A 15,813-nucleotide genomic window follows, 5' to 3' on the forward strand; every position below is an offset into this window, starting at 1 on the left:
ATAAAGTAGATTTTTACCATAAATAGATATGACTTCTAATATCTTGGAACGGAGGGAGTATATTTTATTTGTATTTTATCTTGTAATCATTATATTCATAGTTATATGAATGAGTTTGAAATTTTCCGCCCGGTTTTCCTTTTTTAGACATTAGGTGATTTGTCCTCCATCTCAAGATATTTGATTGACTTCTTTATTGCACTCGTTTTTAAAAAATTGCAATAAATACTTATCTACATTATTCTCGCTTTTATTACAATCTAACTATTTATTACAATTTTTTCAAAAAGAGTGCAAAAAAAAAAGTCAATCTGACAACAATCATGTCAAAAACACAACCCATGAATCAAGGAAAGGATGATTTCTTTTCACTAGTATCCTGCAATATGCAGCTCAATAAATTTTTTTAAAACTAATATAACACCATTTATCATTACATGAATTTCAAATATTATAATAAAAGTTTTTTTAACAGAAAATATATAATTAACTAAATGTAAAAAAAATTAAAAAAAAAAAGAAAGAAAAACTAGGCGAGCTTCTTGGCCCTAAAGCATTGGGCTTTTAGCCCGAAAACCTGGTTAGGCCTTTTAAAGTTTGAAGTTTTTGTGTAAATATGTGTTAATTTTAAGGATATTTGATGTGATAAGAAAATAAATATTACGAGTTAGGTATATGATGTAATAGTAATAGTGGTCTAGATTAAAATAATACTACTATCTAGACAGTAAATTGGGATACGTTTTAAACATTTAAACTGTTAATTCAAATGCGCTCATATTTGCATTAAATTACTTCCTATTTTCTCTAATTCTATCAATTTTAAATTAAAATAAAGTCTATAAATATATACATGTTCTTTCATATAAAGAAAGTGTAGACAGCTTCCATTGAATTCTTTTCAAAATTGCTCAATTCACCATCTTTATACAGTTACTAAGAGAAGAGTGAATTATAAATTAAGTCGTTGTACAATTAGGAAGGGTTTACGGAATTCTTTTTCTTTAGTTATGAAATATTCATTATTTAGTTTCTCACATATTTGGTTCCTATGTATAACAGCCTCATCTCCTTTGGATTCACATTTATATCTCCAACTTTATGTTGATTCACGCATTTGTTCTGGGCTCTAATTTCACCAACTTAGAAAATTCATGGTGTTTTTGGAGTGATTTTGAGTTGAAGAAGATGGAGAGAAGAGGAAATTCCATGTAATTAACTTGATTCAAAAAAAGCAGCGACAGATACCAACCTACAAGACCTCATACGTCATTGCCAGATCTTCGCCCACTTCGTGATTTTCGATTCACTGTTTTTTTGCTAGGTCGACAATAACGAAATGTTTGTCTTCTTTTTTTTGTTGGTTACAAAATTAAAATGCCGATGTTTAAAAAATAATATTTATTGACGTAAGTGGAGAAAATAATGTATGAGAGATGTAGAAGAGATGAAGAGAGAAAAACATGTAATTTTTTGCAAAAAAATAATCAATCACTTGCTACAACCCAAAATAGAAAGCTGATAACTTGCGATGGGACAAATAGAATACTGCATAGGATACTTTCTCTGTGAATTCATCTTTCAAGTTCTCCAATGGTCGTTTTGGACACGACCACCATTCAACTTTCAACTAACATAAAAGGAGTTTTCATTAGCTTTAAAAAATGTGTATTTTCTTATGGGATAGAACTAAAAAGGAAAGAGTGCATACTTTTATGAGATAAATGGGGTAATATTCAAGAAGCACGATGATATAAAATAGATTTCTCAAATTGCCTATTTTTATCAAGCCTAGAGAAATTCACATTGTTATTTCAATGACAAACACAAATCCATATTGGCATAAATAAACTGCAGAAAAAGATGAAAGAGTTATATAGTACTACCTCCGCTCCGCCTCACTTTAACTGTCACATTTACTTTTCTGCATCCGTTTTGTAAAAATGATAATAAATAGTTAAAGTGGAGAAATAGTAAAGTAAGAGAGAGAATAATATAAAGAAGACTCTTCTCTATCTTATTCTTTCTCTTAAATGATAATAAATAGTTAAAGTGGAGAAATAGTAAAGTAAGAGAGAGAATAATATAAAGAAGACTCTTCTCTATCTTATTCTTTCTCTTATTTTACTATTTTTCGACTTTAAATATTTAAAATTATTTTTATAAAACGAGTGCAGAAAAGTAAATGTGACAGTTAATATGGGACGCAGGTAGCAATATTCTATTTTAGGATATATACGTATAATACCAATATCACGACTGTGCTAACTACATTGATTCTTGAGTAAATAAATAAGGCAACGTATTACTGTTGCAAATGCTAGTGTAAGTATGATAAATATTTGTACAGTGTGATCAAATATTAACTAATATCAATTTTGTATGTTAAAAATATTAACACAAAAACATAAATTTATTAATATTTTTATGTTGATAAACTTATGTCTTTGTGCTGATATTTAAATTTACATGTTGTATTGATATAATTATGTCTTTGTGTTCATAATTTTAATACACCGAATTAAAAGTTATTAGTTATTACTGTAAATTAGTTAGCAAACTAACGCAACCCTATTTATATATGCTTATATAGCAATTATATGCTACATACCTTATGTGAGTAGGGGCGGAGTCAGGAATTAAGGAGGGGGGGCAAATTTATCTATGAAGAAAATTTAAGAATTTGAGGAGGGGCATTTAGTGAAAAATTAAAAGAAATAAATTTTACAATTGGTAATATATACATGGACTACAAAATATGAGGTGGAGCAAATGCCTCTCCTATGCCTTTACTAGGTGAGCTTCTTATGTGAGCATCACTCCCGTTTGACGCACGTTTAACGTTGTTCGTTTTAATTTTTATATTTTGTTTGATTCAAATATATTAAAAATGTTATTGAAAATTTTAGTTTCACAAAATTCATAAAAATCAAAGCTTGATTTGTTATTTTATTAATTTATTTGAAACTACTGAGAAAACGATTAAATCGAGCTTTGATTTTATGAATTTGGTGAAATTAAAATTTTAAATAACATTTTTAAATAAATTAAAATTAAACTAAATATATAAATCGAAACAAACCATACAAAACATGCATCAAACAAGGAGATTTGTCAGCACTTATATAGTACTATGAATTGCTATATACAACTACTGTAAGGCCTGTAGCACACTATACAAAGAGGATTGGGCCCAATCTATAAACATGTAAAAACAAGCCCATTCCAAAATATAATTGCAGAAATTGAATGAAGATTTTTGTCGACAACCAATATATTGCACCAACAAAATCTCAGTTAGGTTTGAAAATGTCAAATAACTTCTTATCATGTATATTTAATTTGCAATCATTTGAGTTTTATCTCCCATCTACACATGATTCAATTAAATTGTGGTAGGTCTAGTAGCCATGGTTATTGTTAATAATAGAATTAGATGTCAGGTCTCTTATTATCTCACAACCAATTTAATGGTAGCTAAATACTAATAGGAAACCTCACATTCTCAATTCAAGTCTATGGATCGGAGGATTTATGTATATACCTAATAATTTGCTTGATTGATTCGTAGGGTAAAATTTCTATGATGGATAAGATTGCAATTATCATACCATAATTACAAACTCAAATAACATTCCATAATTACAAACTCAAATAACATACCATAATTACAAACTCAAATAAGCTACAGTTTAGTAGTTAGGTTTTTTATTTGACATCAATGGTTCCCGATTTAGCTAAGTTTTATTTATTTTCCCGATTTACCTACCGTATATCTAGAAATTATTTTACATAGTTTCTCATTAAGTTAAAGTTTTTATATGCAAATATGAATCAATTTTAGAAATATTTCTCACTGAGTTAATTAGGTATGTGATTTAACATTAATACTCTGTTCATATGTCATTTAAGATGTCATGTTTTCCTTTCATGACAACAAAATTTTAAATTAATTTTTTATAATCAGAATCCAGCATTACATATATATGCCATTAGAAAACTACTATCGAAAATTGTATAACAATACATTTGGATTTTATATCATACTCACGAAAACTGATTCACAAGCTATAGTTGGACTAAGCCAGATTTTAAAATTTTATCAATTCATTTAACTTTAACAAGAATATAATAACATTAATTCGACACCAAACTTCGGAAATAATTAATATATTTACAAGGGATTTAATTATTTTTATCATAGGAAAAGTTCAATTTATAATTTTCAAATTAAATTAATTTAATAATAATATTTTAGCAGTTCATAATTAACAATAAATATCACTAAAATACTCTTGAAAAAAATCAAAATTTCGGTGGCCATGGCCTAGTTTGGCTTGTATACTACTAAGCCGCCTTCCTCTCCTTAAATCTATCTCCTCAGCAAAATATGATATGGTAATTTATTGTTTTCACATTCAGTCTGATTACGGATATATATTAATCATGTTTGTCTCATTTTGCAATATTAAATAATAGTACTATAAGACAAGCATAGTATTATTATATCATATGTAAAACTAGTTTTATGCAAAACACATAACCAAAACACTAAAATCATCATAAAATAATACGGAGTTTATTATAAATTTGTTTTAGTCTATTGTAGAAAATTCAAACTTTTATAAACACGGATGTTGTCTGCGGATTTCAAAATTTTGAATTGTCTATTATAAACTAAGGACAAACTAATAATGAAACTCTGCGTGATTTTACAATAAACTCTTTATTTTGATTTTGCATTTTGGCTATGAAAGTAAGAATAAGTTGATTATGTTTATTTGATAATGGAGCCCATTCCTAGAAAGTGCTAACGAGTAACGAATTGGTAATGAATATGGTGGTATTTTTGGTCATCAACATCAACACATCTTCACCGTCATGGACCATCTATATGACTTTTCTAAAATTCAACCAATTTCCAATCGTGCTTATTTGACTTTTAAAAAATTCTCTTAAATCGGTTTAGGCATTAGGTTTTATTTGATAGTATAGATAAATTTAAGATGGAAAATTATTTAGACTTTCTTCGATTTTTCATTTGATTTTCTTTAAAAATATGTAAATAATTAGAGGAAATAATCATCGCAAACTTTGTGTCTTTTTAGGACGTATTTTAATAATTTACTTTTATAGGCTGCGAGTTGTGAAAACTCCTAAGTTTTTGACATTGGAGAGTTCAAAAATCCAACAACAAAGAAACCCCCTTTCGTCCTTTTCCCTTTAACTAAAACTTTACATTTTACTTGAGTTTAGTGATAGTTTTAATAAAAATTAACTATACTAGTATAGTATATTGTTAGTGTAGAAAATAGTGGACAATATATAGTAGAAATGACAAATAAATTGATATTTTTATGGTAATGTATATGTTAGGATTCGCACACACAAGGCTTTCACACACTCAATAAGATCACACACACACTCACTGTTGTATGAGATCACACAACGCAGAAAACACACACACTCACACTTTGAGTATTGAAGATGATAATCTTGGAGAGAAAACTGGAAAACTCTTTATTGATTAAACTCTACTCTAAACTACATACACGGTGAGCTATTTAAAGCTCTACAATCAAGTAGCAACTGCTACTAACTAACTACAAGAAGAATCAAGAAAGCAAGAAGAATAACCGCTACATCTCAGCTAACTAACTGCTGCTCCAACGGCTAGTTCGGCTAGGTTGCTTCTTCCTTCTCGGTTCAAGACCGAACTCCTTCCTCGGCTCAAGACCGAACTCCTTCCTCGGCTCAAGACCGAACTCCTTCTCGGCTTACAACCGAACTCTTCCTTCTCGGCTCATTCCAGCTCAACGCCGAGCTTCCTTACCGAGCTTCCTTACCGAGCTTCTTACCGCTGAGCTTACCGACTTCTGCCTTCTTCTTCTCGGCTAGTTCCAGGCTAGTTCCAGCTCGGTAAGCCGAGCTTACCGAACTCCTTTCTAGCCGAGCTTCTTCCAACTGAAATGAGCACTCCATTATTACAATTCTCCACCTGAGGGCTCATCTCAGTTCTTGCACAAACATTGATCAATTTCTTGCAATGATCAAACTTGTCTCTACCTAGAGACTTTGTTAGCATGTCAGCCGGATTGTGCAAGGTGTTAATCTTAATTACCTTCACTCTCCCCTTTTCAATCTCATCTCTAATGAAATGCAACTTTATGTCTATGTGCTTGCTCCTTTCATGAAAACCTGGATGTTTAGCCAAGCACATAGCTGAGCTGCTGTCACAATGAATCACCATTGTCTTTTGGTCAAAACCAAAGTCAGAAATTACTCCCTGAATCCAAAAACTCTCCTGTACAGCTGCAGTGAGAGCTATATACTCTGATTCTGTTGTTGAGAGAGCAACAACACTTTGCAACCCTGACTTCCAGCTGATTACAGTTCCAAACATGGTGAAAAGATAACCTGTTTGGGACTTTCTGTTGTCCAGGTTTGCAGCATAGTCTGCATCACAATAGCCCTGCACAACCTCCTCCGATTCACCTTCCCAGCCATTGAACACAATCCCCCAGTCCTTAGTTGACTTCATGTACCTCAATATCCACTTAAGAGCATTCCAATGCTCCTTCCCCGGGTCTGCCATGTATCTGCTAGTCACTGAGATAGCATGAGCAAGATCTGGTCTTGTACAAATCATAGTGTACATGATACTCCCAACAACACTAGCATAAGGGATAGCCTTCATCTCATCAGCCTCTTGCTTAGTTTTAGGGGCTTGTTCCTTTGATAGCTTAAAACTCTGGGACAGAGGAGTTGATGCAGCTTTTGCATTTTCCATTTTGAATCTCTGCAAAACTTTCTCAATATAGTCAGTTTGCAGCATCCACAGCTTCTTGCAGCCTCTATCTCTCTGAATATGTATGCCTAGGATCTTCCTTGACTCTCCTAGATCCTTCATTTCAAAGCTTGACTTCAGATCTTGTTTAACTTTCTGAATTTCTGTCATAGAAGGCCCTGCAAGTAGCATATCATCCACATAGAGTAATAGGTAGGCAATGGGAGTCTTGCCTGCCTTCTTGATGTAAATGCAATCATCATATTCTGACTTGGAGAAGCCAATCTTCTTCATCTGTGCATCAAACTTCTTATTCCACTGTCTAGGACTTTGCTTAAGTCCATAAAGACTTTTCTGTAACAGGCACACCTTGCCTTCTTCTCCAATCTTCACATAGCCCTCTGGTTGTTCCATGAAGATAGTTTCCTCTAGATCTCCATTTAGGAAGGCTGTCTTTACATCAAGCTGTTGTAGCTCCCAGTCAAGCTGATTCACCACAGCCAATAGAATCCTAATCGAAGTGTGCTTCACAACAGGTGCAAACACTTCATTGAAATCGATTCCCTCCTGCTGTGTAAAGCCTCTAGCCACCAGCCTTGCCTTGAACCTGATTCTGTCTTTATCAGTGGTTTCTACCTTCTTTTTAAACAACCACTTGCAACTGATCAGCTTCCTCTCCTTTCCATCTGTATTCAGCTTGGATTTGTCCACCAAAATCCATGTTTTGTTCTTGAGTAAAGACTCTATTTCCTCATTCATGGCTTCAATCCATCTTTCTCTATCTTTGCTCTGCATAGCTTCTTTATATGTGAGTGGATCTGCACCATCAATACTTTCAGCTGCACACAGAGCATAATATACAACATCAGAGAACTTTGTTGGTGGCCTTGTTTCTCTTCTAACTCTGTCCCTTGCAAGCTGATAGTCTCTGATAGAGTCTGATATAGACTCACCAGCCTGGTTGCCCTGAGTTGGAGCCTCTTCTTTATCTGAATCAGACTCACTCCCTGAGTCAATAACTCCACCTGCTCCTAGGCCAACCCCCACAGGCTCCACCTTGAAGAAATCACCCTCATCTTCACTGGAGTCCAGCTTATCTTTCAGGTATGGCATCTGATCCTCCAAGAACACCACATCCCTACTCACCAAGACCTTCTGCTTACCGGGCTCAATACACCAGAGCCTATACCCCTTAACACCCCTCTGATACCCCAGCAAGATACATTTCAGAGCCCTAGCTTCAAGCTTACTTTGCCTAGCATGAGCATAGGCTACACACCCAAACACCTTGTATTTTGAGTAGTCACTATGAGCTCCATACCACATGTAATCAGGAGTTTCAGATTTCAGGGCAGTAGATGGGCATTTATTGATGAGATAGGCTGCTGTATACACAGCCTCACCCCAGAATCTGCTGCTCAAACCAGACCCAAGAAGTAGGCACCTCACCCTCTCTAGGATTGTCCTATTCATCCTCTCCACAACACCATTTTGCTGAGGATTACCAGGAACAGTCCGGTGCCTCTTCATACCCTTCTCTTTACAAAACAGATCAAACTCAGCAGACAAGAACTCTAGGCCATTGTCTGTCCTTAAGCATTTAACACTTCTACCCTTCTCTAGCTCAACCTCCTTACACCATATCTTGAACTTTGTGAGTGTTTCAGATTTTTCTTTAAGAATATATACCCACAACTTCCTTGTATAGTCATCAATGATAGCTAGATAATACTTTCCTCCACCAATTGAACACACCGGTGAAGGCCCCCAAAGATCACTATGTATGTAGTCTAAAGGGGCTGTAGAAGAGTGAATACCTGTAGGATAGGGTGCCTTCTTAGCCTTTCCAAGTATACACTGCTCACAGGGGTCCATCTTGTTGAAATCTCCAGAGATCAGACCCTTCTTGATGAGTTCTTTCAAGCTTCCTTCAGCTGGGTGGCCCAATCTCTTGTGCCATAGCATTATGGAATCATCTGACACTGCATTGCTTTCTCCATCAACAGCCTTAGCCTTCAGATAATAGAGAATATGCTCTCTGTCAGCCTCCATCATCACTGCATCTCCAGATTTCACAAACAATTTTCCTTGACTCATCAATATGGTGAACCCTTTCTGCTCCAGCATTCCCAATGAGATGAGGTTCCTCTTTACTTCTGGAATATACCTCACCCCAGTTAGGATCTTTATAGAGCCATCTTGTAGGCTTAGCTTTACCTTCCCTATTCCTTTGATCTGACAAATGTGATTATTACCAAGAACAACCGTACCCGATGCTTCTTGAAGATCATGAAACCAGCTTCTATTGGGGCACATATGGAAGCTGCACCCCGAGTCCATTATCCACCTATGACTGACCCCACTATCACTGATATTCATGAGTTGAGCCGGGGGATCAGCACTCTCCACACAATCAGATTGATTGTGTCCCTCAGAGGCCATCTTTCTCTTCCATGCATGACAATCTTTCTTCAAATGTCCAGGTTTCTTGCACCAATAGCAAGCTCTGGTTTCCTTCTGAGCATCAGAACTTGAGGGTTTAGGGCCCTCAAACTTCTTCTTGAAGTTCTGCTTCTTGAACTTCTTCACATTCAAGGCCTCTGCAGCTTGAACATTGGAGCTTGCAGAGCCTCTGTTGGCTGTCTTCTGGAGTTCTTTGGCCATCAAGGCTGAATAGACTTCTGCATAGGTGATAGGTTTATCTCTTCCATAGATAATTGCATCACTTAGCTGGTCATACGAGCTAGGCAAGGCATTCAATGTGAGAATGGCCTTATCCTCATCTGAGATCTTGACATCAACAGATCCCAGGTCATCAATGATCTTGTTGAACTCCTCTAGCTGCTCAATGATGGACCTATCTCCAGAAAAACTATAGGCATACAGCCTCTTCTTGAGATACAGCCGGTTAGCCAAGGATTTGGCCAAGTAAACTTCATCTAACTTGTCCAAGATCTCCACCGCAGTCTTGGCTTCTTGAACTTCCCTCAAGACCTTATCTCCAAGGCACAGAATCACTGCAGAATGTGCCTTGAGCTGCATCTCCTCCATCTTTGCCTGAGCTTTTTCATCAAGCACTGGAGCCTTTCCTTTCTCCTCTGGTTTTGCAAGAACTGCCGCCAAGCCTTGTTGAATTAAAACCGCCTTCATCTTCATCTTCCACAGGCCATAATCATTCTTGCCTGTGAACTTTTCTGCATCAAGCCTTGCTGCCATCTCTGAAACCGTTTGATCCTCTGCAAATCAGCTTCAATATCCCTTCCCACAGACGGCGCCACTTGTTAGGATTCGCACACACAAGGCTTTCACACACTCAATAAGATCACACACACACTCACTGTTGTATGAGATCACACAACGCAGAAAACACACACACTCACACTTTGAGTATTGAAGATGATAATCTTGGAGAGAAAACTGGAAAACTCTTTATTGATTAAACTCTACTCTAAACTACATACACGGTGAGCTATTTAAAGCTCTACAATCAAGTAGCAACTGCTACTAACTAACTACAAGAAGAATCAAGAAAGCAAGAAGAATAACCGCTACATCTCAGCTAACTAACTGCTGCTCCAACGGCTAGTTCGGCTAGGTTGCTTCTTCCTTCTCGGTTCAAGACCGAACTCCTTCCTCGGCTCAAGACCGAACTCCTTCCTCGGCTCAAGACCGAACTCCTTCTCGGCTTACAACCGAACTCTTCCTTCTCGGCTCATTCCAGCTCAACGCCGAGCTTCCTTACCGAGCTTCCTTACCGAGCTTCTTACCGCTGAGCTTACCGACTTCTGCCTTCTTCTTCTCGGCTAGTTCCAGGCTAGTTCCAGCTCGGTAAGCCGAGCTTACCGAACTCCTTTCTAGCCGAGCTTCTTCCAACTGAAATGAGCACTCCATTATTACAGTATATAAACAAATAAAAGGACATTCGAGTATTAATAACATATTTCACTGAGTGTGCTAAGTGCTAAGTAATACTACTCTCATTGGCCACACAGACTTCTTCTCTAATCCAAAGTTTGCTTTTCTTATCAGATACTTTGGAATAATTTCACACTACAACCGACAGTTGGTGACTTGGTGTCGTTTATTAATATTTATATCATATTAGCAAGCTTGGAAATCTTGCACTATTAGAACACTAATTAAAATAATATATTGCAAAATCTTTCTAATATTCATGACCATGCATATGACATGCGATCCTTTTTTCTACTCATTATGAAACTATTTTAAACAACACGATGTGTGACATATTAGTTCAACGGTTTTTATAATATATTAAGATATTGGTGGAGAGTTTTAGCATTTACATATGCACTTTTATTAGGAGCTTCTTTTTTCTATTCAACAAAACTCATGAAAAAGAGCAATTTGTTTTAAATGCATGAATTTTCATTAAATTCTAATTCACATAAGTTAAAAACCATTCCTCAAAATACACGAAATCTTTGTTCATTTGATTTTCATATCATTGTTAATTCTCTTTAAAATGTCAACATAGCTAGCTTCAATGGTCAATGTATAAATAATTTGTCACTTCAACTAATACGACGACATTAAATTGTTGAGAATCGGCAAATGTTTCGAATGTTTAATTAGCCTTGTTCCGATCCCAAACATTTACAGCAAATTCGAAAGAGAAATAAGAAAACAATAAAAAAATAAAATGTGTGAAAAGTTATTTACAATAGGGAAAAATATAATAAATCAGTGTCCAACTTCTTTGACCAGCTAAGCCTTAGAATTTTCTTCTTTCCCCAACTCTTCTATATATATAAGACTTGTCTAAAAATCCATGTATCTTTGTTTTCATCACAATATTCATTCCTTCTCGATTTCTCCACCGCCGCCGCTATGAAGAACCCGTTATCGGCTGCGGTGAAGCGAGCGAGCTTCCCATCCCCAATGGCGAACCTCCTCGCGCACCTCTTCTTCTTCATCTCCGGCCTCACATTCGGCATCATCATCTGCTTCCACTTCAAAAGCTTCTCCTTCAATCTCCAAGTCACCAACGGCCAATTCTCCATCATCACCGAGCAGCCGTCGTCGCCCCCGCCGCCGCCTCCGCCAAGCTTGATGCACGGAATGAGGGATGAGGAGCTGCTGTGGAAGGCCTCGATGGCGCCGAAAATCCAAGAGTTTCCGTTCAAGCGCGTGCCGAAGATCGCCTTCATGTTCTTGACGAAAGGGCCGGTGGTGCTGGCGCCGCTGTGGGACCGATTCTTCAAGGGGAGCCAAGGGCTTTACTCCATTTACGTCCACTCCGATCCGTCGTTCAACGGATCGGAGCCCGAGGGCTCCGTGTTTTATGGCCGGAGAATTGCCGGTAAGGTCAGTTCAAATCATTTCCTTTTTTGGCAAATAATTTTAAGGACGGGATAATATAAATTATGAATTTTGGCCTTATTCATTAATTAATTCATTATTATCCCTAAACATATTCACACCCATACTGTTAATATTGTGTTGGCTTCATTTTTTTTATTTCCTCAACTGCTAATAGTTATAGGAATTGTATTAATATGCTTCTGATAATTCCTGATTGTGAATGTAGCAAATGTGTTAGGTAAAAGATTCATCTCAAAATTGCCCTTTTTGTTAAGCGCAGTGGTCCAGACACATTCAATATTTGGTTAGTGAGATTTTGTATTCAAATTCTTAATAAATTGAGGAAAGATGTGGCAAATTTTTTTGGGGGGTAGATTTTAATGAACTTTCTAATTTATGGGTCGGTTTATGTAGTATATTTAACACGTAGAAGCAATTTCTACGTGTAAAATGTGGAAGAATTGTAATGTGAAATTAGATGTTACCCCAATCACTGCATTCATCATGCCAGATCACATATTCAACCTAACGCGTCTTGTTTGAGACTATAGTCTAGGATTCAAATTTGAAATATATATGTTGTATATACTGGAATTGCTGAAATTACATAGTAAGTTAGGTGTATTTAATTATGAACACCATTCGAATAATTATTAAATGTTACAGTTTATTTTTAAGAAATTATGATTAGGCTATGCCTCCAGCCCATGTGTGATTTAATGCAATGCATAAGCACCTATGGCCTATGATGTTAAATAATGTTTTATGTCATGTTCTACATTTGGGGTGAGCTTAAATTGTGCATTATCAAATGCACAATTCAAGAATCCCTAAAATTTGTAAAATACCGTGGGTGATTTACTGACTTTATTTTTTTTAAAAATGAATTTAGGAGGTACAATGGGGGAATGTAAACATGGTCGAAGCAGAGAGAAGATTACTAGCAAATGCACTTCTTGATTTCTCAAACCAATACTTTGTCCTCCTCTCAGAGTCTTGCATTCCTCTCTACAACTTCTCCACTATATATTCCCATCTAATGGAGTCTTCCCACAACTTCGTCGAATCTTATGATCTGCCGGGGCCTGTGGGCCGCGGCAGATACAGCCAAGAGATGGGCCCCACCATCACCCTAGACAAGTGGCGGAAGGGGTCCCAGTGGTTCCAGATCGATCGAAATTTGGCCATGGAAATCATTTCAGACAAGACGTATTTTCCAGTTTTCCAAAATTACTGCAGCGGCTCGTGCTACGCGGACGAGCACTACCTGCCGACGTTCGTGAGCATGAAATTTGGAGAGAGGAACGCGAACCGGACATTGACTTGGGTTGACTGGTCGAGGGGCGGACCCCACCCCTCGAAGTTTATTAGGACGGATATCACGAAAGAGTTCTTGGAAAAGATGAGGAGCGGGAGCAGCTGCGAGTACAACGGAGCCAAGACGAACATTTGCTTTTTGTTTGCAAGAAAATTCACTCTAAACGCTTTAGATAGGCTGTTGAGGTTCGCACCAAGTGTTATGCATTTTGACAACTAGATTTGTGCAAACATATTTATATATAGATTCTTTGCTAGGATGTCATTCTTTGATGTATATTCTTTAATTATATTATACCCATTTTTCGAAATCAATTATCATACTATTGCACAAGTAATGAAAGTGAAACCATTTTTGTTCAAAATTATAAAAATAAAACAGTTATTTGGAAACAAATTTGATTTTAAATATAGTTCAGATCACCTATGTAAACAGAGCTTGATTTGGAGCAAAACAGTCGAACTTACCTGTTCAAAATCAATTAAATTAATGTCGAATTAAAAGGTTATTATATGAGGTGTAGAGAGTAGCATCATTCATTGCAGAATGTACACGCAATAAACAAGAATGTTTACTTGGAAAATGAAACAGACATGGCTGGTCATGACTTAAAAAGCTTGCTGGTGATTTAATTATTATTATCTTGCTCACTAAGTAAAGAAAGTTAGATTTGGAAAGCATATTTTACAGGTGGAAGTATTTTAATAATTCTTACTACCATTCTTCGTAAATAGTTATTTTTTTATTTTTATGTTTAAGTCGCTTTCACAATTATATAATTATAGTATATGTACTCCTGTTCCACAATAAGAGTCATGTTTTGTCATTTCCGTCCGTCACATAATAAAAGTCATATTTTACTTTTAACATAAATGATAAGTAGGCTTCACATTCCACCAATTTATTCCAATCACATTTTGTTATATATATATAAGTGAGGCTCACATTCCGCTAATTTATTCAACTCATTTTTCTTTACATTTCTTAAAATTCGTGTTATAACTAAATAGCACTCCTACTCAGGACGGAGGGAGTATATTAATTTGTAAAAGTATAATTTGTATTATTGCATACTCATATTTTTGGTGAGTACACTTATGTGTAGTTTTACTTTTAAGAATACATTGAATATTTTTCTTCATATATGAGGAAATAGAATGACTATACTTATAGGCTTGTAGCATAATTAGTTGCATTATTTTGTCTGTAACCGTAGCCCGTAGGTGCATCCGTGCATGAACATTTAATAATACGAAAATAAAATCAATATCATGAGTATGCAAAATTGGAATTAAAGCCTTCAATTTCAAATCCAAAAATATTTAGTTTGAAATTGAATTACAATTTCACAATTTAAATTTTATATAAATATAGATTATTAGAATTCTAAATAGTTTTAGACATCTTCGTGACCATATAATAAATGTTCCAATCAAAAAATGTAATTGGCTTTGTTCCTGACATCACTAGTCATATAAAATTCTTTTTGAATTTGCTACAATAAATATAATGCGTAAAACACTATATGAAATATGAGCAAACAGTTCGTATTTTTATGGACAATTATTGATCCCGTGAAGGAATATAATATAAAAGCTTTACAAAAATACCAAATTAAAAAATGTAGAACAAAGTTAAATTTTGTGTAATGAATGGAATTAATAAAAGTATATGTTTACATCAAAAAGTGAGGAAGATAGAGAAAACTACTTCTTCATATGCTATTGCATGTTTGTGTATTTTACGAAAAATAAAAATACGAATACAATCATGAAGATAATTGATGTAGTATATTAGTACTATACTAATACATGAATAATGGCTATGTCAGAAATTAATAACGATAGATAGAAAAAGATTTATATATCTTTCATATTCTCATGGGCAAAATAGTCACAAGAGGCGTTACATAGGTTATTTTTATTGTTTAGATCTCAAAATATGATTTTTTCCCCCTACTTACCATTTTTCATGGTACTTTATAAAATAGACAAATAGCTCTCACACTATTTATAAGGATACACTAAAACTTAAACTGAAATAGATAAATAGAGCATCCCCAACCATTTACGCTATAATCAAACACATTTTAGTAAAAATATCACGTCAAATATGATTTTACTCCAACCATTTACACTAAACTCAAACTTAAAAGAATATTTTCTATATTATGTTTTTTTACTCACAAAGTTTGGAAAATTTTTAGATTTGGGTTTAATGTAAACTAAAAGATAGGTATTTTTTTCCCAAAAAACCAAAATAGGATTGGCTTTGGGGTACTATTGATTATCTATCCCATTTTAGGTTTATTTGTAACATTGGAGCCATTTACACTAAACTCAAACTCATTTTAGTGTAAATGTCACATCAAATATGATTTTAC

General features: G+C 35.1%; 1 protein-coding gene across 1 annotated transcript; it reads left to right on the forward strand.

The window, feature by feature from the left end:
* Positions 1-11,588: 11,588 nt before the first annotated feature.
* LOC121758003 (glycosyltransferase BC10-like) lies at positions 11,589-13,750 on the forward strand. The gene is made up of 2 exons (XM_042153446.1): positions 11,589-12,115; positions 13,005-13,750. The coding sequence occupies exons 1-2, from the start codon at positions 11,639-11,641 to the stop codon at positions 13,647-13,649; spliced, it is 1,122 nt and encodes a 373-aa protein (XP_042009380.1). The 5' UTR covers positions 11,589-11,638; the 3' UTR covers positions 13,650-13,750.
* Positions 13,751-15,813: the final 2,063 nt, after the last annotated feature.

The sequence above is a fragment of the Salvia splendens genome, chromosome 12 (genome assembly GCF_004379255.2).
Source record: "Salvia splendens isolate huo1 chromosome 12, SspV2, whole genome shotgun sequence".
Lineage (NCBI taxonomy): Eukaryota > Viridiplantae > Streptophyta > Magnoliopsida > Lamiales > Lamiaceae > Salvia > Salvia splendens.